At 54.1% G+C, this 21,827-nt stretch overlaps 2 protein-coding genes across 6 annotated transcripts; both read left to right on the top strand.

Moving 5' to 3' along the window:
* The first annotated feature begins 2,011 nt into the window (after positions 1–2,011).
* Positions 2,012–14,734, top strand: LMBR1L (limb development membrane protein 1 like). Of its 5 annotated transcripts, none has more exons than XM_058558345.1 (17): positions 2,012–2,364; positions 4,948–5,032; positions 6,110–6,143; positions 7,174–7,313; positions 7,477–7,580; positions 8,279–8,405; positions 9,218–9,286; positions 9,520–9,713; positions 9,834–9,906; positions 9,998–10,081; positions 10,178–10,254; positions 10,803–10,880; positions 11,030–11,103; positions 11,335–11,425; positions 11,524–11,590; positions 13,780–13,941; positions 14,144–14,734. In XM_058558345.1, the coding sequence occupies exons 1-17, from the start codon at positions 2,293–2,295 to the stop codon at positions 14,209–14,211; spliced, it is 1,599 nt and encodes a 532-aa protein (XP_058414328.1). In that variant the 5' UTR covers positions 2,012–2,292; the 3' UTR covers positions 14,212–14,734. The 5 variants fall into 5 exon arrangements, with proteins under 5 accessions (XP_058414328.1, XP_058414329.1, XP_058414330.1 ...); XM_058558347.1 differs by lacking the exon at positions 9,520–9,713 and adding an exon at positions 9,422–9,486 and having other exon boundaries at positions 2,015–2,364; XM_058558349.1 differs by lacking the exons at positions 2,012–2,364; positions 4,948–5,032; positions 9,520–9,713 and adding exons at positions 5,052–5,487; positions 9,422–9,486.
* A 1,782-nt stretch (positions 14,735–16,516) lies between these two features.
* Positions 16,517–21,344, top strand: DHH (desert hedgehog signaling molecule). The gene is made up of 3 exons (XM_058558353.1): positions 16,517–17,067; positions 19,747–20,008; positions 20,290–21,344. Exons 1-3 carry the CDS (start codon positions 16,765–16,767, stop codon positions 20,913–20,915), a joined length of 1,191 nt encoding a protein of 396 aa, XP_058414336.1. The 5' UTR covers positions 16,517–16,764; the 3' UTR covers positions 20,916–21,344.
* The last annotated feature ends 483 nt before the right edge of the window (positions 21,345–21,827 follow it).

The raw sequence follows: 21,827 nt of genomic DNA on the forward strand, positions 1-21,827 counted from the left end.
TGCCCAGCTCTGCCAGATGTTCTATTTAAGAGACAGAAGTTCGAATTTTTAAGGTGTCATCTCCTGATTTTTAAATGTTTGTTCAAATTTGTTAAAAACACTGTGAGCCAAACAAAACACAGCATGTCTAATGCAGCCCAAAGGCCACCATATTGCAACCTCTGAAGGCCTTGTAGGCTTACTTCAAGGCAGGTTAATTTTCAAGTGCAAATGGATCGCTTTTGAGGGTTTTTGAGCAGGGACAAGATCTGATTTGAGTTTTAATAAGATCATTAAAGCACACAGGCTTGAAATAAAGATCTGAGAAGAGTTAAGCGCCAGGGCCACTTCTACCTGACAAGCTGTAAGCTCCTCCAGGGCAGGGCCTTGACCCATTCATGTTTATTTCTAAAACACACTCAATAGGCCCAAGCCACCTCCCTGTGCTCTCCTTCCCTTCCTTGCAGCAGAGCCAAGGACCCAGTCAGCCATCTTCTCCTTTTTGTAAGTGTCTCTACCCACTCTCCTCAGTGGGGTCCTGTTCACTCCAAGCTTGGTTGCTAAGACGGAAATCAGCTCTTCAGGTTCTCTCATTATCTTGCTATATCACCAAAGACAGGTATATATGTATACAAATACATGTTTTTACTTCCCAACGTTCTATTGCAAATCATTGGGGAGACAGAAAAGACATAAAAATAACTTGCCCCAACAAGTTATAAGGGTACAGAATACAGTTGTTAATTCTGGCCCCTGATTCTTGCTCAGATAGTAACTGGACTCAGTTTAGGCCCTTAGAATTGGGCTCTTATTCCTCAGTGGGGGGCTTTGCAAAACTCAGCCCTTCTTTTTTTTTTTGGTGAGGAAAATTAGCCCTGAGGTAACATCTGCTGCCAATCCTCCTCTTTTTGCTAAGGAAGATTGGTCCTGGGCTAACATCCGTGCCCATCTTCCTCTACTTTATATGTGGGACACCGCCACAGCATGGCTTGATAAGCAGTGCATAAGTCCCTGCCCGGGGTCCAAACCAGCAAACCCTGGGCCGCCAAAGCTGAGCGTGCAAACTTAACCACTATGCCACTGGGCCGGCCCCATCAGCCCTTCTTTTGATTTGCTCTGTGCTGCTCCCTCCAATTTAGAGGAAGAATTCAACTCCACGAAGGTGGGACTTCCCAAACAGCGCAGACACTTATCAAGTTCACAGGAAGGTAACCTGCTTCCCTTAACTGTGCGACCTTGGGCACGTGACAACTTCTCACCATTTTCTAATCTCTAAAATGCTAATCACAACACCTTCCTCTGAAGGGTTGTATCACAAGGTTAAAATGAGATAGTCTATATCTCATTTTATCTCTATATCTCATAAAATGAGATAGTCTATATAATGTCTATATATAGACATTATAGAGTCTATAATGTGAGTGGCATATAGTAGGTGGTCACCTCCTGTTTGACTCTGCTCCACTCAGTAATGATCCCCTGAGGGCATTTCCTTACAAAATTTCAGAAGGCTATTTCTGTAGTTCTCTATGCAGTTGTTTTTAGTATTTGCTCTAGCACACACTAGACCTCCCACAAAAGTGACTGAGTGAAAACTCCTGGCGGCGAGGGGCCCCCACTCCAACATAAACACACTTTCAGAAAACGCTGCTACGGGCCTTGGGTTACTGGGCAGTGGTACCTTTCAGAACCCCCATGGTGCTCTCACAACCTGCCTGGCTGGCCTGGTCCAAGTGGTTCATTTAACCACCGTCAAACTAAAATCTTGGTTGCTACTAAAATGCAGGAATCGTCGCTTGCCGACAACAGGAGGTGACGGAGACAGTTGCTTAGTTTTAGACTGAGCGCCAGTAGGCCCCAAAGATCCCGCCTCCTTCCACGGGGCGAACCTATCAGCGTTCCTCTAGCGATGAGCGGCAGCTCTCTAAGAGCCAATAAGTCCCGCTCTCTGGAAGGATCCCGCCCATCCCTTGTGTCGTCACTCGGTCTCCTGTGTTATAGAACCTGGACCCGCGCTTCCTCGTTAAGAGCCTGGTGGCGGGTGTTTGCGTTGAAACGTGACTGAGGCCCGACCTTAAAGGGGAGGGAGCAGCGGGGGGCCGGGCCCTTTAAAACGAGGCGCGCTGGTGCCTGCCCCTTTAAGGGCGGAGCGTCCGACGACTGAATCTGAGCCCCATATTACCCCGAGTTTCGGTCGCAGACGGCGAGGAGAGACTCTTTGGCTGGGTCCGGGTGCTTGGCGGCGGTGGCTTCATCCCCGCTCGTCCTCCCCGGGCCCGGAGACACCCCCGCCTCAGTCATGCTGAGCAGAGTATGGAAGCAGCTGACTACGAGGTGCTATCCGTGCGTGAGCAGCTATTCCACGAGAGGGTCCGCGAGTGTATTGTGAGTGCGGGACCCGGGCGGGAAGGGTAGGACCTGGGGGGAGAAGCCCAGGCGTCGCGAGAGAGGGACAAGTTCGGTCGGACTGCGACCGCCTGGGCTCAGAGCGCCGTCAGACCCTGCTCGGACCTGGAGGGAGCGAAGAGGGGCCCCAGCCCGACAGAAAGATCGGTGCCCCGGCAGGCCAACGCCAGGTCCGGATCAGCTGGGTAGCTGCGCGATAAACAAAGCCGGTTGGTTTCCGTTCCTCCCCCGCACACGCCCCTCCCCCCGCCCTCCCCCCGTCCCCCACCCTGCCGGTGTTCTGGGCGTGAGTTCTCGTGCGTCTGTCTGGTGAGTCTGCCGATCTTAGTCGGATACTCCGAGAGGGATGGGTTCGATTGGGGGAGGGCTTATTTGCATTTACCCCTCAAACCCAGCTGATGTTTGACGAAGGGGTGACGAATGGAGGGACTTTGGTGGGTATCCCATGTTGGAAGAAAGGACTCTTGCTGGGATGGACTCTACTGTGTAGAAATGGAGAAGTAAGGTTTCCCCCTCTAATCCCCCTACAACCTCCCCCCATTGGTGTTTGTTAGAAACCCTGCAAGCCGAGGTTCCTAGCGTCCCAGCCATTCAGGAGTTTCCCCTGTGAGCCTTCCCTCCAGTGCTCCAGAGGGCACCTGGCTGCCTACCTAACTCCCTCACTGCCACCTAGAGCAGCACTGAACCTGCCATACAGCAATGAACTCCTCAGTTCTGGGCCAGGGTCACCCAGTGGAGCTGACGGGCGCATCTTCCTCAGGCCTGCTTTGAACTTTCATCTCTCTCCTTTCTCCTCTTGTCTCCTTTCCCCAGAGCTCCCCAGGGTAGCCCTCACCCCCAAATACTAAGTGGAAAGGAAAAGAGAAAGGTTTGGAAGAAAAGAAGTGTTACTGAGTGGGAGGCATCCACTGATGGGGTCATCCTTCATTTTTCTCAGGCTCTAAACCGCTGTGGGCAGCCTCAGACTGGAGGAGGGGTGAAGTGAGCCTGACATAACTAGATCTGCCCTCATCTATGAGGACTGAAAAGAGAGAGCATAGCAGTCCATGTGTGGAACTCCAGATCTGCTCTCAGGAAGCCTTCGTTGTGTGTTCCTTAGTGGATAGTCCCACATGGTGTGGTTGGGCATATAGTGGAGGCACGCCCAGGCCTTGAGACAGTGTAGGGCCAGATGCCCACATTCCTAGAGAACAGGGAGGGATGAGACCTTGGACAGAGACACAGCCTCCTGGATGTCTCCCCCATCCTTTAGTCCCATTAGCTGTGGACATCAGTGCTGGCCAAGGGCAGCCTGAAGACTTCTGGTGCCTCCCCCACCTGGCTCCCATGCCCTGCTCTAGAGAATGACTTAGCGTCTGCTGGAACTGCGTGGAACTCCAGCCTGACCTTTTGAGCCCTCCCGCCTTCCTGGCTATTACGCAAGCTCAGGGCAGAGCTCTAGGCTGTAAAAATCCTGCAGTTACAATCTCAGTGGCTCATTCTACTCTGCTTCCCTGATGTGAAAAGCTGTAACTTTGTCCTAGACCCATGGCTCTCCTGGGGTCTCTATAACTCCTTCTCTCCTTGTATAGATAGTTGTATGCAGATTCCCTATGGGGTCAGCTCCTCTTGGGGACTGGAGGGCCCACGAGACCAGTCCTGCCTCTTGGCCTACTTCAAATGCAATAACATCTCTTCTCAAGACTCTCTGGCCCTGATTGTGGAGCTAAGCTGACCAGTGGCTCCTCCCCTGGGCAATAGCAGCTTACTTGGGGTAGGGTAGGGATGCATGCACGTGCAGAGTAATCTGGCCAAGTCCTACCATAACTGTCGACTGGAGGGCCAATCACCCAGGGGCACTGGACAGGCCCTGAGAGGCCTGGCCCTGGAGTTAGAAGTCACTTGAGGTAGGGACCAGGGATTGACAGCCTTTAAAGGGGCTGATGCCAGCTCTAGAAATTTGTAGATGTTGGGTCCCAACTAAGGCCTACTCTTAGGGGCAGGGGACTAAATAAGGCTCTGGTTTGGCCCAGAGCAGACCTGATTTTTTAGGGTCCCTGAATAAACACAGAGTAGAAGTTCTGACTTGGTATAGAAACATGATTCCTACTTATTCTCTCCTGGAGCTTGAGTAAAAGTGGCAGTGGGGGTGGAAGAGTGGAGTGCCAGGACCATGCAGACATCCTCGTCTTCCCCTCAAACCTGCTTCCCTTTCCAAAAATGTGCCAGGAATAAATTCCCTCTGGTTCCTTGGCCTGTTTCGGGTGTGTGTGCATCTCTAGGAGTTTTCTTTGACCAGTTACCAGCCAGGGTTTGGCTGAAGCCATTTTCTCCCGGGAAAAACCCCCATAGGATTAGACATGGTGCTGTTTCCCCAGGTGCATGGGACAGCCTCTGTCTGGTGCTTCTTAGAGGCCCCTGAGGCCCTGACTAAAAGGAAGTACCAGGGAGAAAGATGGAACTCCTGGAAGTGTGGAGGCTTGTTTTGGGGAAGTGACCCCATGGAATTAACAGAGAGGCCATTGGGGCTGTGGAATGTGCTGGGGATTAGAGCTTCTCATCCCAGCTCACACTCTGCCACAGATCTCAACACTTCTGTTTGCGATACTCTACATCCTCTGCCACATCGCCCTGACCCGCTTCAAGAAGCCCGCTGAGTTCACCACAGGTACCTGTGACTTCCCTCCCTCCTGCCTTCCCTCTGCCACTGTTCCCGTTGCCATGGGGCCAGCCTCAGGAGAATGGACCTGTGGTGCCTGCTGGGAAAGGAGAGGTGGCTGTTCTGGAGCCTTGCCTCCTCTTCCTCCTTACCTGCACTGGCAGGGACACAGTGGTCTAGTGGAAAGTCTAGATGGAAGTGTCCACAACTAATAAAGCCACCGGGCTCATCATGTAACTCTTCTGATCCTCAGTTTCATCCTCTACAAATGGGCCTAATAATCTCGACTCAGTCCATTATCATGTGTGGACCAAATGAGATGGTTAATGTGAAAGCCCTCTGTGAACCTAAAGTGAGCAACTGCAGGGTGCATTTTATCACGGGCACAAGCTCTGCCATCTCCTCTCCTACTGCTACACACGCAGGACCAGAGACCTCCCTAACCACCGGGGCCCCAGGGCCTGGTACAGGTGGCCTTTATCTTTATAGAGGGCCTAAGTGTGCTCAGATTGGAGCTTTCCTTCCTGTAGGTGTTGTGTGGTTGTGAGGGGACACACCTGCCCCAGTTCCTGGCCCCAGCCTGTCTAGATCATCCTGTCCTGGCCCTAGCCTGTCTTTCCCTCCAGATGGCTTCACAAGCCCCCACCCAAGAAGACCACTACTCCTCAGTGTGATTCCCCTGGGGACTTTCTCTGTGAACCTCTCTGTCTCCCCTCACTTCCCTTCGTTGCACCCAGCCACTGATGTAACCAACCTCACAGAGCAGTTGTTTGTTGTAATTTCAGCTTATAAAGAGGAACCTGTGACAGGAGAGATTGTGGGGAGGGCGGGAAGTAGGGGAACTTCTGGCCTATACTCTTTCAACCTGGGACCACTGATCTTTAAGCTGACACTTTGGCCAGAGAATAGGTTGTGGGGTTCATAGTGTGAGCTCTCCTAGAGCCTCCTCTCCAGCTCTGCCTCTGTGGGCCCAGGCTCTTCTTTCAGGGGGCAGAGAGGGGGGCAGGAGGGCACACTACAAAACAGATGGCTCGCAGAGCTGCCCACTGATGTCCTGCCTCTTCCCCGTGCCTCTGTCTCTTGTAGTGGATGACGAAGATGCCACGGTCAACAAGATTGCGTAAGTGTCGCTGCTTAAGCACCTGCTTAAGCCTTTAGAAGCTGGGATCTAGTGAGGCCCCTGGAACTGAAGGGAGAGTCGGGTGTCACACAGTGAAGAGAGAGTTTCTGCTTCCACCTCATTTCTGGCTTCTTCTGGCTTTACCTCACCCTGGGGAAGCTTGGAGAAGCTGCTGTTCCTGTCTCCCTGGTTAGGCCAGGAGCTTCTGGGAGCCTTGTGGCCAGGAACTGCCAGCTGGGACCTGAGTCACCGGAAATGGCTCCAGCTTGGCTTCATTTCCCAGTGGCCATTGGGGAGGGAGTAGGGCAGGATGCAGACTGATGGAAACAGAGCAGGGGATGGGGAGGGTGGAACTCTTGAGAGCGAGACATGCTTGGTTCTGAGAAGATGGCCCTTACTTCAGGCTGCTATTATTCACTAGCATGTATAGAGAAAAATATAGAGATGACCCCTCTGGGTCAACAGACTAGACGAAGGCAACCCTTCCCGCTTGATGGACCACCTGTATCAAAATGTCCCTCTTCTCAGCTGTTGCAGCCCAAGGCACAGGCCTTGGCTATGAAGCTGTTTCAGCTCCCTTTTCCCCTTTGCCCTAGTGCCTTCATGCAGGCTATAGCCATGTGGGGTGACCCTGCTCTTATCTGGGCTGAAGAAGGCAGGCTCAGAAATCTACATCCCTGAGCAGAGAAGAGAAGCCAGGCCCCTTAGCTTGGCTTTATGCCTGGCACACCCTGCAGGCATGTGCAGGAAGACCACATTCCTGGGGACAGTCTGGGCAAGTGACATGGCAGGTGACCAGGTTCCCATGAATGCCTGAGGTGTGCCCATCCCACGTGCCCAGGCTTCCCTTGAGGTAAGGGCTAGGGTGGGTGGGGGGTGGGGGCAGTGAGTAGAGCCCCAGCTGGACTGCTCGTTCCCTAGGTCTGTCACTGCTAAAACGACAGCTGCCCGTGGGGACGAATGGGGCTTCTTGGGCACAGGGTAGTGAGTGTCTGAGCTGAGCAAGGGCACTGTCCCCTTCTCTGCCCAGGCTTGAGCTGTGCACCTTTACCCTGGCTGTCGCCCTGGGTGCTGTCCTGCTCCTGCCCTTCTCCATCATCAGCAATGAGGTGCTGCTCTCACTGCCTCGGAACTACTACATCCAGTGGCTCAATGGCTCCCTCATCCATGGTGCGTGGCTCCTGATTGCAGCTTGGGGAGGGGATAGGGAGCAGACAGGTCAAGCTGACACAGCCTTGGGCTGATCTGTCATATGTCACCCCATCCCTCCCCTTCCCCTACCACATGGTCAGTCCCCTTACTGACCACCTCTGCTTTTTCTTTTTTGCGCTAGGCCTCTGGAACCTCGTTTTTCTATTTTCCAACTTATCCCTCATCTTCCTCATGCCCTTTGCGTACTTCTTCACTGAGTCTGAGGGCTTTGCTGGCTCCAGAAAGGTGAGTGGGGGATGTGTCAATCAATCCAGGCAGAAAACAGATTTTTCCACTCAAATGCTTCAACTGGAGAGATTTTAATGAAGATACTATTTGCAGAGGTATAGTCAGAGTTAAGGGGACCAACAAGGAGTTTGAGGCGGTAGTAACAGCAGGAAGTCATTACCAGTCCTAGGCCCATGGGAGCAAAGGGAAGAAATCGTTACTGGAACCCACTGATAGTTGAAGCTGGGGAGGTGCAGCCACTAAACAGAGGAGCTGTTGTCTTAGTGTCGCAGCCACTGCCAAAACCACGGTACCAAAGGTGGGAGGAAACACAGGAAAAATACCCTGACCTCTCTCTCCTCCTACCTTCCACTGTCCTGCTCATCCTTCCCATTGGGCAAGCTGAACAGGAAACCAGAGGGCAAAGAGCTTGTGTGATGCAGACCCCCGGGGATCAGCCTCCCAGAGCAGGATGGGGACTGAATCTGGGGAGGGGGTTGCAAATGAAGACTATCCAGTATAGGGAATGGCGCCAGATTGTGGGGTAGGAGGACAAAGTGACTTAGTAGAATAAGAGGGAAAAGCCCTCCCCTGTCGCCTGAATCCAGACCTCTCTAGTTCCCCTAGGCAGGCTGCCTTCTCTGATGTCTCCTTCCTTCCCCTCACTGCCCTGAGGTTGACCACTCTCCACCCTCACCTCTTGCCTCCTCCTGTAGGGTGTCCTGGGCCGGGTCTACGAGACAGTGGTGATGTTGATGCTCCTCACTCTGCTGGTGCTGGGCATGGTGTGGGTGGCATCAGCCATTGTGGACAACAACAAGGCCAGCAGGGAATCACTCTATGGTGAGAGGGCCAGCTTCCTCCTCACCCTCCAGTCGAGGGTGATGTCAGTCTTCGGTTGGCTGATGTCCCCCTGCCTGGAACAACTGTATCCCTCTAAGGTGGAGAAGGTTGGGACCCTCTCCCTTAGACTGAAGTTTCAAACTGGTGGACTTCAGGCCAAATCCAACCTGCAGAAACGTTCCGTGGGGCCCATACAATGATTAAAATGTATGTATTTGAGTCAGTTGCTGACATGTTAAAATTGGGAGGTTTTGCATTAATATCCACATTTCTGGCCTTGCTTAACAATGTTGAGGATGTGGCCACGTTAGTCCCTGGTGACTGAGGCCAAGTGGCGGTTGTACCCTTTCGATAGGTCTTTCGATAGGCTCTCCAGTTTGTTATAGTCCCTGCCACTCCCTCTTCCACTGACGAGGGCCAGCTTTCCTCATTTGCATTACTTGCCTAATCCCTGTAGGCTTCTGTGGAGTATCCTTGCCTAGTCTCTGAGGCCTGTCAGCCCTCAGTAAGCAGGAAGAGGGGGACGAGCTGATATAAGTCTTTTTTTTTTTTTTGTGAGGAAGATCGGCCGTTAGCTAACGTTTGCCAATCCTCCTCTTTTTTTGCTGAGGAAGACCGGCCCTGGGCCAACATCCATGCCCATCTTCCTCCACTTTATATGGAATGTCGCCACAGCATGGCCTGACAAGCCGTGCGTCGGTGAGCGCCCGGGATCCGAGCCGGTGAACCCCAGGCCACTGCAGCAGAGCACGCGCACTTAACTGCTTGTGCCACCGGGCCGGCCCCTATAAATCTTTTTTTTTTACCCTTAGACTTCTGGGAGTACTACCTCCCCTACCTCTACTCCTGCATCTCCTTCCTCGGGGTCCTGCTGCTCCTAGGTGAGTGTTCAGGTCCCAGGAAATGGGTGAGGTCCTTGGCCAGAGTGACCAGGGTGGAAGGAGAGGGAATGGAGGGGTGGGTAGGAGAAGTGGTGGCGAGACTGGCTGGTAGGTGACTGGCTCCTGTCCCCACAGTGTGTACTCCACTAGGTCTTGCCCGCATGTTCTCGGTCACTGGGAAGCTGCTGGTCAAGCCCCGGGTATGTAGTACTCCTTGCCCTTTGATCCTGCAGGGCGAGTTTCCTGCAAAGCTGGAGCCATACAACGAAGCAATCCTACGGTTGTGTGGTGCACGCCTTGCAGAGGGCCACAGCCTTCGTTGGCTCCTGTATCCTTCACCCCCATCATCTGGGGCTGGTCACCAGACATGCAAAGCAGAGCACAAGGCAGTTGGGAGGGACTGGATAAAGTTGCTGGCCACAACGTGGTGAATGAGGGTTAGGTGAAGGAATGGGACTATGGAGCCCTGGGATGAGCAGGGTTCTCCTGGGGCCCTTGGGATCCAGGAGCGTCTGACAGTTAGTCCCTCCCTTTCCCCTGCCCCCAGCTGCTGGAAGACCTAGAGGAGCAGCTGTACTGCTCAGCCTTTGAGGAGGCAGCCTTGACCCGCAGGATTTGCAGTGAGTTGCCGTTCTTCCCGGCTGGGATGGTGGGCATGGTTTGTGCAGGGGCTGCAGGACTTGGGGGCAGCACCATCCTCTCTCCCCTCAGATCCCACCTCCTGCTGGCTGCCTTTGGACATGGAGCTGCTGCACAGACAGGTCCTGGCTCTGCAGACACAGAGGGTCCTGCTGGGTATGTGGGTTGGTAGGGATTAGGATACCTGGATTTCCCCAAGGGGAATAGCCCCTCGTTCTAGACCCTTGCTAACAGCTTCCCACCCCTGCACAGAGAAGCGGCGGAAGGCTTCCGCCTGGCAGCGGAACCTGGGCTACCCTCTGGCCATGCTGTTCTTGCTGGTGCTGACGGTAGGTATTCCAGCCTCAAGTAGACCCTTAAGTACTTTAGGCTTTCTCAGGGAAGAGGGAGGAGATACAAGGACCTGGTTATCATCAATAATAGTAGCTGCCTCTCACTGAGTGCGTACTTTGTGTCCTGCCCTGTGCTGAGCACATCAATCCCCATTTTGTAGATGAAGGAACAGAGAAGTTAAGGAGTTTGCCCAAGGCCACACAAGGCCAGTGAGTAGCTATGCAGGTTTGCTATGGGGTGAAAATAAGGTTGAAATCCAGTCCATCTCTGCATTTGCCATGTCCTGGACTTGGGAATAAATCTTCTCGGTCTGGAGGAAGAGATACATTTTTCTGTTCAGCCTTTTTGCAGTCCTTCCACCTGGGAGGGTGCATCTTATAATACCCTCAAAGGTGCTCTGTTGCTAGCAACAGCCTTGAGGATGTCCCACGTAGCTGATTGGAAGCTGAAAATGTTGGACCAAAGTGTTTGCTCTTAACATTCAACTCTGGAGACAGCTGTGGGCTGGGGCAGGAGTGGGAGTCCGTGACCTTGTCTCACACAGGGCCTGTCTGTGCTCGTTGTGGCCATCAACATCCTGGAGCTGCTCATCGATGAGGCTGCCATGCCCCGGGGCATGCAGGTGCTGGGCTGTCCTCCCACCATATCTTTTGGGTAGGGCCTAGGAAAGACTTGGGTGAGGGGACAGAAGCTGAAGCCAGAGGGAAGGTTGGGTGCTGGGTGGTGCTGATGGTGGGGAGTGCTCCACAGTGACACCTCTCCATCTCTCAGGGTGCCTCCCTGGGCCAGGTCTCCTTCTCTAAGCTGGGCTCCTTTGGTGCTGTCATTCAGGTTGTACTCATCTTGTATCCTTCTGGAAATCCATCATTGCCTCTGTTTGCCAAATCTGTCTCATCTGGGACTCTGGGCAGAGCTGCAGTGGGAGTGATGGGGAGGGGGGCAAGTCTTCACCAACTGGGGTTCAGAAAGCAGGAAAAGACTTGATTTGAAAGGAGGGCTGGGGGAGTGGTCCGTTCCCTTTGGGATGAGGCATTAATCCTTGGGAGCAGGCCACTTCTTCCCTAACCCAGTGGCAGTTACCTGATGGTCTCCTCCGTCGTGGGATTCTACAGCTCTCCACTCTTCCGGGGCCTCTGGCCCAGATGGCACGACACAGCCATGACACAGGTAGATGGGTGGGAGTAGAGGAAGCCTCCCGGGGACATGCATGTGTACTAGGTGCTGGAGCTCCTACCCTCATCTCCCCTTTCCTTACTCTCACCCAGATAATTGGGAACTGTGTCTGCCTCCTGGTCCTGAGCTCAGCACTTCCTGTCTTCTCTCGAACCCTGGGTAAGTAGCAAAAGGAGGTAAGGGAATTGGCTTTTTTTTGAGTACCTACTGGTGCTAAGCAGGTACTTTATATATCTATGCTCTCTCTAATTCCCACAACAAACCTATAAGGAGGTATTATCCCCATTATACAGATGGAGAAACTGAGGCTCTGTAAATTGCCTATGCTGAGCTTCAGAGTAGTGTTGCTTCAAAGCTCATACTTTTTCAATCTGCTGCCTCCCACAGCCTCCCCCATTTACATCCATGTTTTGGTGGAGAAGCACCACTTTTCCCCAAATCTTCCTTTGGGGTTGATCATCTAATAAACATTCTCATTTTATTTTATTTTATTTTATTTTTGTGAGGAAGATCAGCTCTAAGCTAACATCCATGCCAATCCTTCTCTTTTTGCTGAGAAAGACTGGCCCTGGGCCGGCCCCATGACTTAGCGGTTAAGTGCACGTGCTCTGCTGCTGGCGGCCCGGGTTCAGATCCCGGGCGTGCACCGACGCACTGCTTCTCTGGCCATGCTGAGGCCGCATCCCACATACAGCAACTAGAGGGATGTGCAACTATGACATACAACTATCTACTGGGGCTTTGGGGGAAAAAAAGGAGGAGGATTGGCAATAGATGTTAGCTCAGAGCTGGTCTTCCTCAGCAAAAAGAGGAGGGATTAGCATGGATGTTAGCTCGGGGCTGATCTTCCTCACCAAAAAAAAAAAAAAAAAAAAAGTCTGGCCCTGGGCTAACATCCGTGCCCATCTTCCTCTACATTATATGGGACGCCGCCACACATGGCCTGACAAGCAGTACATCTGTGCACACCCGGGATCCGAACCTAGGCCACCAGCAGCGGAGCGCGTGCACTTAACCACTACACCATGAGCCCCAAACATTCTCATTTTAAAGATAAAAAACAGAAGCCAGGACCGGCCCGGTGGCGTAGCGGTTAAGTTCATGTGCTCTGCTTCGGCGGCCCAGGGTTTGCAAGTTCGGATCCCGAGCGCGTACCTATGCACTGCTTATCAAGCCATGCTGTGGCAGGCATCCCACATATAAAGTAGGGGAAGATGGGCACGGATGTTAGCCCAGAGCCAATCTTCCTCAGCAAAAAGAGGAGGATTGGCAAGAGATGTTAGCTCAGGGCTAATCTTCCTCACACACACAAAAAAAACACAGAGAAGCCAATTGATTTACTCAGGATTATACAGATAGTTTGAGGCAAGGCCAAGTCAGGCTGGAACCTTTGTCTCCTGAGCCCCAGCCTGGTGCTTTTCCCACACACTGGGGTATCAAATAATACACTCGGGCCTTCTTCCATTTTTAGAGGTATGATCTAGAATTACCTGAGAAAAATGTTCAAAAATGTAATTAGTTTACCCCAAAGTAGTATGGGAGTGGCATAGGTACCCGCCCCTCCACACACCATCATCCATATATTATAAATGATTTAGGATTTACATCAGTTCTCTTTGGTTCTCAAGTTCATGCTGTCTCCACTAGACCACTTGTATTTACCCCCTGGACATTTAGTGGGAAATTAGACCTGTGGGCCCATCGATTAGTTCCTTTAGGTTGGATGCAGGTAGGAGTATTTTGTTTTAGAGTGGGGGAGGGCCCCAGAATTTTCATTTATGATGAAAATATTATTATTAAGGGCTCAGTAAGTGTTAGAATAGTGTCCCCTCATATAGTGCTTTATGTGTTTTGTCTTATTTAATTCTCACAGTCCCATTATTATCTTTACTTTATAATTGAGGAAACTGAGGCACAGATGTTGAAGGAATTTGCAACAGTTAGTGAGGGATGGAGTTCAGATATGAACCAGAGCAGCTCAGAGTCTGAGCTCTTAGCCTCCACACTGCTCTGTCTACTGAAAAACACTTGTGACCAGCTTGTAGGTTCCTGATCCAGGAACAAGTGGTAGGCCCAGGGAGCTCCTCGGGGCACCTGGAGCCGGAGGCGGGGCTCCATTGGAGAAGATGCCAAATTCTGGAAGGGAAATTGAAGCAAGCCTAGCTGCTGATGCTTTTCTTCAATAGGACTAAACTGCCCCTGAGACAGAGTTTGGGAGGTAGGAATAATTAATGCATAGGCCAGGCCAACCTATCAGTTGCAGTGTTGAGATGTGGCCACCAGGAGGCAGCAGAAAGGCAAGGGAGGGGCTGGGAAGCCCACCTCCCATCCTGGCTTTTGTACTTCAGGGCTCACTCGCTTTGACCTGCTGGGTGACTTTGGCCGTTTCAACTGGCTGGGCAATTTCTACATCGTGTTCCTCTACAATGCAGCCTTCGCAGGCCTCACCACTCTTTGTCTGGTGAAGACCTTCACTGCTGCTGTGCGGGCAGAGCTGATCCGGGCCTTTGGTGAGAGGGAGTGGGGGTGCAGGCTGGTGGGTGGTTGTGAGGTGGAGCCCTCTGCAACAGTGGTCATCCCAGCAGGGGAGATGGCAGGCTCTCTGCTTTGTTTGTAACATACCTCATCTACCCCTACTTGGCTTGGTTATCTTATCCCTGAAGCCTGGACCTATGCCCCACTTTTGACTGCCCTCCCCCTCCTCTTCTCCAGGGCTGGACAGACTGCCATTGCCTGTCTCCGGTTTCCCCCGGGCATCTAGGAAGACCCAACACCAGTGACCTCCAGCTGGGGCTGGGAGGGAGAAAACTGGACACTGCCATCTGCTGCCCAGGCCTGGAGGGGTGGGTGGACATCAGGACCTGGAATCTGAGAGGGTGGGTAGCAGAGGGGAGCTGAGCAGTCTGCACTGTCGCATAATCTGAGCCAGAGTTTGGGACCAGGCCCCCCCGCTTTTCCAGATTTAACCGTGGGCCCCAGCATGAGGTGGGGCTGCGTGACTGGGTCTGGCTCCTGGTCCCAAATCCGTTTACACATCAGTCTGCCTCACTGCTGTTCTGGGCCATGCCCGTAGCCATGTTTACATGATTTGATGTGCAATAGGGTGTGGTGGGGGCAGGGGAGGGACTGAGCTGGGGGCAGACTTGGGAGGCAGATTGTCTCCTTTGCCTCTGGCCCAGCAAAACCTAAGCACTGTGCTATCCTGGAGAGGTTTTGGACTATCGGAGAGATGAGGGCATAGGGAGAAAGAGGCTACAACTGTCAGCAATAAAGTTGATCCCAGGTTTGCTTTGGTTTTTTAAAGGGTCTTTGTTTCTATTTGAACAGCCTTGCTCCCACCAGTCCTCAGTCTACCATGAGAGAAACAGAGGGGTCCTGCCCACCGTCCTTTCCCTTCCCCTCCATCTGCATTCTTAGTGTCCTTTGGGGACTTGGGTCTGGTGTCAGGCCATACAACTAGGCAGTGGGAAGCTCCTCTTCCCTTAGCCTTGTATAAAGCTGGCTGGTGCCCTGACTCTTCCTTATGCCCATGGCCTTGTTCTGTGCCTTGGTTCTTAGGGGCAGGTGGGCATGAGTGTAGGAATGGGATAACCTCCCCCATACACAGTCAGGGAGGAGTCAAGTCTACATCCTTGACTATTGGATGTAGAGTAGAAGAAGTGGCTTCCTGAAAAGGTTTTGTGATTCCTAGCTCAGAGAAGAACCTTACTCCACCTTTCCAGAGGCTCTCGGGGCCTTGAATGCTATGCAAGCCCTGCTGCTGTTGGGGGTAGGAGCAAAGTTTTTGCTCACCATCATGCAGGTCGTTCATTGTACAACTTCTGGGCCACCATTCACCTCATAGTCACTGTATGTGTAGTTACTATGAGTATTTTCTTGCAAATGGCAGTCAGGTGTCTTGAGGAAGTGGTGCTTTTTTCTAATGTGCACAAAGTTGCTGTGAGTGCTAACCATGGAGCTGAGTGAGGGGTGAGTATGGAATACAAAAAAAGTGTAGATGCCACAAATACTTGCTGAGCACGCTACTATAGGCCAGGCACTTAGTTAGCCATGGGGATACATGATAAACAAGTTTGTGCTTAAGAATTGCTTTGTCTAGTAAGGGTGACAGATAATTCTAATATCATACCACAATGGATAGCAGTTAATTACTGGTTCTCAAGGAAATACAGAGGTGGGTAGTGTCAGGACATCAGCGAAGGCTTCTTAGAGAAAGTGATTTCTAAATGATAGTAGATTGGTGGATGAAGTGTTGCGGGCTCAAAGCCTCAGAGATGAGACCTGAGTGGCCAGAGGCAGAGCCCCAGGTGGTCCAGAGAGGGAGAAGGCTAGAGAGGTCCCTAGATGGAAGGTCAAGGGAAGTGGTCATTAGCCTGTTAGAGACTATGACTTTAGATACCCATTGCCCTCCAGCAGCTTCCAATTGACAAGTTACTCATTTGAAAAGCAGCAGCTGTTGGGTGTTTGGCAGGACAAGAGAGGGGACAAAAGTTTGTAGTCCTAAACCAGGATATAACTGCGAAGCTCTGTTCCTGATTCTGGGGAAGCCCCCAGCAGAAGGCTGCAAAGCTACCAGGGAAAATTGTCCTCTGGTACCCATCCTTTCCAGTCCTGGTTACTGCTGATGAGGAAAGATGGAAGCAGAGGAGGTTTTGGGAGGACCACAGAGAAGGGAGGCTCTGGTTGGTTATATGCCCAAAGGGCTTGGGCAGAAACTGAAACCCATACGTCCTGGATGATAGCAGAGCCCATGGCCTGCCAGGGTAGGCTTTGGGAGAGCAAAAGATGCAATTCAAGTAGCAGAGGAGGGTGGTTTGGTGCCAAGCTTAGGCTTGGAGATAAAAGGATGCTTTATCCAGGCAGCCCTCGACTGTAAAGCTACTAGAATTTCCTAGGCAGGTGCCTGCCTGGTTTCCAGGATGGGACACACTTCAGTCGTGAAATGGACCAGCAGTGACCGGCTGGAGCCCCCGCCCCGGTGGGAGGGGGCGGGACAGTCCTGGGAGAAGGGCGGGGGGCGGGGCCAGGGGCCACTTAAGGCGGAGCCTGGGCGTTCTGGCAGCGCCGGAGCCAGGCAGCAGAGCCAAGCTGGGCTGGCACTCACCCACGACCCCCCTTCCCTGCTATGATGGCCCGTCAGTAGCAGGTTTCAGACCCCCTGGGGGCATGTAGGCAGAGCTAGCGGCAGCCAGGTGCGCAGAGCCGCAAGAGCTCTAGGGCACTCTGGGGGCAGCTTTGCCTGCTGCGGTCTCTGGTGCCTGGGGAAATGCCCAACTGACGGGCGAGCTGGTGAGGACAAGAACGTTCCCTTTTGGCCCGAGTCCGCTGCATCCATGGCGCTGCCGGCCAGTCTGGTGCCCCTGTGCTGCTTGGCACTTCTGGTGCTGCCGGCCCAGAGCTGCGGGCCGGGCCGGGGGCCGGTTGGCCGGCGCCGCTACGTGCGCAAGCAGCTGGTACCGCTGCTCTACAAGCAATTTGTCCCCAGCGTGCCTGAGCGGACCCTGGGCGCCAGTGGGCCAGCTGAAGGGAGGGTGGCAAGGGGCTCCGAGCGCTTCCGGGACCTGGTGCCCAACTACAACCCCGACATCATCTTCAAGGATGAGGAGAACAGTGGAGCAGACCGCTTGATGACAGAGGTAAGAAGGGCCTCTCCCCACCTGGGTCAGGGCACTGCCAACTCCTCTGCTCTTCTATAGCAGCCCGTGAGGGTGAGCTGGGCTTCATCTATAGAGACCTTAGTCTCAAAGACCTTCGCCCCAACAAAAAACCTGCTGGCTGGACTGAATGATCAGGAGGGATCCCAACAGGGAGAGGCTGGGATGGGGAGGGGGAGGAGGGACTAGTGAGAGTGAAGCTGGGAGAGACAGCGAGGGCGGGGAAAGGAGGATGGCGGCAGGCGAGACGGGAAATGGCTGAGGCGTGGACCGGGGGTCAGCTACCGAGCCAGGCAGGAAGGGCTGGGGTGAGCTGGGGGCCAGGAGCTGGCTAGGCAGCAGAGAGAAAGCTCTACCCTTAGCCTGGCTCCTGACCTGAGGGTAGGAGCCCTGTGGAAAAGCTCTGTGGGCCTAAGAGACTGAAGGGGGCTGGCAAAGGGGTGGCCAAGTGTCAGGTCATCAGGCCATCTACATGAGGAGGGGCTGAGCAGGAATTGTCTTTGGCATGGGGGAGGTGTCCTAGAACCAGGGCAAGGCTATTCTAGAATCTAAATGACTATCTTGGGGTGAAGAGCAGTCCCCAATGGGAAGAAGAGATGGGCCCACCTGAGAATCAAATGGGTCCTGCATCCCTCAAGCTCAGCTTAGCTCAGGGACTTTCCTTGGAATTAAACAATTAAAATGAATTCAACTACCATGTATTGAGCATCTGCTGCAGACTAGAACCTAATCAACCTAGGATGAGGTGAGCAATGCCTTGGAAGAGAAGGACCACCTCTGGCCAGTGATCTCAAATACCAGAACTGGAAGGAAACTTGGAAGTCACATTCTTCCAACCCTCCCCCCCACTCCCCCATTTTACATTGAGAGCTGGTCCCAGGAGGAAAAGTGATTTAATCAAAGTCTTAAAACTAATTAGTGGCATGGCTGGGACTAGAATTCAGGACTCCTGATTCTAAGTCCTATACACTTTCCATTACACCACCTAATTGTGTATGGAGTGGGGAGGTGGGGGGAGAGGGAGGGGTACGGATTTCCTCTGATTAATTGCCATAGTTTTCCAGGTTACTTTGTTAGGAAAACCTGTCCAGGGGAGAAAGAATTCCTTCTTGCTCCTGCCCTGAAGCTTTCCTCCTACCCAGACATTGGGAAGGGGATCCTCCTTCCCTCCTTAGTCATGGAATATGGTGGCCCTCTCCTCTGGCTGCCACCTTCAGCAGAGGGGGCAAAACAAGAGACAGGCCCAGGAAGGGCTCTGACAGGCCTGGGAACCCCCTCGCCCTACTTATCTCCCACACCCTGGCTGCAAAAGGCCTCCATTGAGTTGGCTCTGCACGGGGCTGCTGCCCCCGCAGGTCAAGGCCTCAGGGCCTCCTTAGGGGACAAAACGACAAAAAATTGGAAGGAGTTACCACTTTTCCTGCCCCCTCCAACCCTGCGGAGGTGTAGAAGACTCGGAAGAAGGGTAGGGGGAAAGTGACCCTCTGGCAGTTAGGAGAAAACCAAGTCCGAGGTGAGAGGTTGGAGGGGGGAGAAGAAAAGGAAGCTGCCCTCTCTGCGCCTCCTCCCACCGTGTCCGTGCTATGGTGCGCGCCAAGGTCTCCGGCTCCCAGACTGGAGCGGCCAGATAACCTTGGTCTCACTCCCCCGGGTGCATGCTTCCAGCCGGTGCTTCTTTTTCTCCTCTCCACTCCCACCCTGCAGGGGGCCCCCCAGATCCGCACAAGGGAAGCTCTCAGGTGCTTCTCCCACGCCTTTCTGGACTGCATCTGGAACAGCGCGGGAGAGATGGGGTCTCTCAAGGGTGGCAGAACCTTAGCAGGAACTGGGAAGGCTGGCCACGCTGGGGGAGGGGACCCGGCAGGCCGGAGCAGGGATGGGGGGCGCGGCTTTCTGCCCTTTCCTCTTTCTGCGCCGGGGCGGCTGAAAAGCGCCTTTGTGGATGGAGCTGCTGAGTCCGCTTCTCCCGGCGCGTCCCCGGCCTCGGCCCGGGATTCTCGCTCGGTTAAGTCATCCCGGAGAATGGCCATTGTACTTCGCGCAGCCCCCGCCACCCCAGCCCTTTTTCCAGCAGCCTTGATCCCTCACGGCTCCGCTTGGGCACCTCTGTGGGGGGCACTCGCACCACGAAGGGGTTAATGCGAGGGGCCAAAAGGAGGAGGAGGAAGGAAGGAAGGAAGCGATGCCCGGTGCCAGGGAAGGCAACGAAACAAAAGATGAATCAGGCAGAGGGAGGCAGCCGGGGTTTGGGGCGGGGGCCAGGCTCAAACAGGGGCTCCTCTCGGGGAGCTAGGCTGCTCAACCCCTCCCGGACCAAGCTTCCACCCGCCCTCTCAACTCTTGCCCTCTCCCAGGTTAAGCCGAGGTCCCAGAACGAGTAGGGGTGAGGGGCAGGCATTAAAAGTGGAAAAGAGCTAGGTATAGACGCCCCCTCTCAATCTCAGAGGTGACCCTATAGTTCTCCAACGACGCTCTAGAAAGGGAGTGCAGATTGGCGGCTACACCTATTCAGATTCTTACTTCCCCAGGACACTCAAAAGCTGGGAGGGAGTGGAGGGGGGCCGGGAAAACACAGGAATTGACCCTTCCCGTCCAGGTGCCTTTTGCCCCCATGGTGGTGGTGGTGGTAGTGGGAAGACTGACTCCCTTATTCCCCACCAGCGTTGTAAGGAGCGGGTGAACGCGCTGGCCATTGCTGTGATGAACATGTGGCCCGGAGTGCGCCTGCGGGTGACCGAAGGCTGGGATGAGGACGGCCACCACGCTCAGGACTCACTCCACTACGAAGGCCGTGCCTTGGACATCACCACGTCCGACCGAGACCGCAATAAGTATGGGTTGCTGGCGCGCCTGGCAGTGGAAGCCGGCTTCGACTGGGTCTACTACGAGTCCCGCAACCACGTCCACGTGTCGGTCAAAGCCGGTACAGTAGGGGGTGGGTGGTGAGGTCCGCCCACAGGGGCTCTCTCCGGGAAACAGGCTGCACTGCCCTGTTGCGACCCTAGGGGAGACCAAGTGGGCGTTAGTGTTGTAATCCACCCTTCCATTTCTGCCCAGGTTGGGGCCAGATCCATGGGACATGTGCATGTTGTCCCGGGACTGGTGAGGTCTGCGCTGGGCTTGACCCACATCTTTGAGAATCTGTATCAACATTCTAGAACCACTGGTCCTGATTCAAGCCTCTCTGTGCTTGTTCCCTTGCAGATAACTCACTGGCGGTCAGGGCAGGCGGCTGCTTTCCGGGAAATGCCACAGTGCGCCTGCGGAGCGGCGAGCGGAAGGGGCTGAGGGAACTGCATCGCGGGGACTGGGTGCTGGCGGCAGACGCGGCAGGCCGGGTGGTGCCTACGCCGGTGCTGCTCTTCCTGGACCGGGACTTGCAGCGCCGGGCTTCTTTCGTGGCTGTGGAGACCGAGCGGCCCCCGCGCAAGCTGTTGCTCACGCCCTGGCACCTGGTGTTCGCCGCTCGAGGGCCGGCACCGGCGCCAGGCGATTTTGCACCGGTGTTCGCGCGTCGGCTGCGCGCTGGGGACTCGGTGCTGGCGCCCGGCGGGGACGCGCTTCGGCCGGCGCGCGTGGCTCGCGTGGCGCGGGAGGAAGCGGTGGGGGTGTTCGCGCCGCTCACAGCGCATGGGACGCTGCTGGTCAACGACGTCCTGGCCTCTTGCTACGCGGTTCTGGAAAGTCACCAGTGGGCGCACCGCGCATTTGCTCCTTTGCGCCTGCTGCACGCGCTGGGCGCGCTGCTTCCCGGCGGGGCCGTCCAGCCGACTGGCATGCATTGGTACTCTCGGTTCCTCTATCGCTTGGCGGAGGAGCTGCTGGGCTGAGCACTCCAGGCATAGAAACCTCGAGGCGCTCGCCGAAACGGGGCGTGCGGGCTGAGATCTGGGGATATGGGCAGCAACCGATGCTGATTGGGAGGGAGGGAGGAATGGGGAGAAAAACGGAGGTGATAGGGGACTGCCTGGTTTAGGGGCAACCTCTAACTGAGAAGCGATGATCCCAGGTCCTAGGTAGGTGGGATTGATGGTGAGTACCCCTTGACACGGACTATTTCGCCTCCTCTTCCCCAGTGCCTCAGCCCCACCTGATTATTTTATTTTATTTTCTATTTATAAATTGTAATATAATGATCTGCTTGCCCAGCCTGGCAAGATTGAGGGGCTGGGGCTTGGAGTTAACACTGTCTGACACAGCCAGCCAATCTGACGTCTGACATTCCCACAGGTGGGCTAATAAAGGGAAGGCTTCCAGGAGCTTATTGGAAAGTATCTCTATTCAGAGGGTGATTCAGCTCCGGAAGAGGGGAGGAAGGGGACCAACCCCGTCAATAGCTTACTTCCGACTCCTCCCTCCTTCCCCAGCAGGTCTTCCTGCTCTTCTTCCTCCCCTCAGAGGAGGCATCCCAATCTATCAGCAACAGAGACCAAAAGAGTCGTACCCTTTTCTAGGCTCCTAGTCCCTTCTCCCACCCAGAGAGGACCAGCATTCTGCCCACGCGGTTGCAATACCGACTGTTGGAGGGGCCAGGGTGGTTCAACGAGCTAGAGGGCCCTTGTGCATTTTTTCTCTCTTCAGAGGGGCTCCAACGGGGGCTCAGGCCATTGTGGGTACTGAACTCAAAGAATTCTGGCCCCTTGACTGTTAGCCTGCAGTCCTGATCCCGTCCTCAAGGCCATGAATCAGCCTAGCCCCCATCCTACCCTTGTGTCAGGGTCTGGATGGGGCTGATGTTTTTT

The sequence above is a fragment of the Diceros bicornis genome, chromosome 17 (assembly GCF_020826845.1).
Source record: "Diceros bicornis minor isolate mBicDic1 chromosome 17, mDicBic1.mat.cur, whole genome shotgun sequence".
Taxonomy (NCBI): Eukaryota; Metazoa; Chordata; class Mammalia; order Perissodactyla; family Rhinocerotidae; genus Diceros; species Diceros bicornis.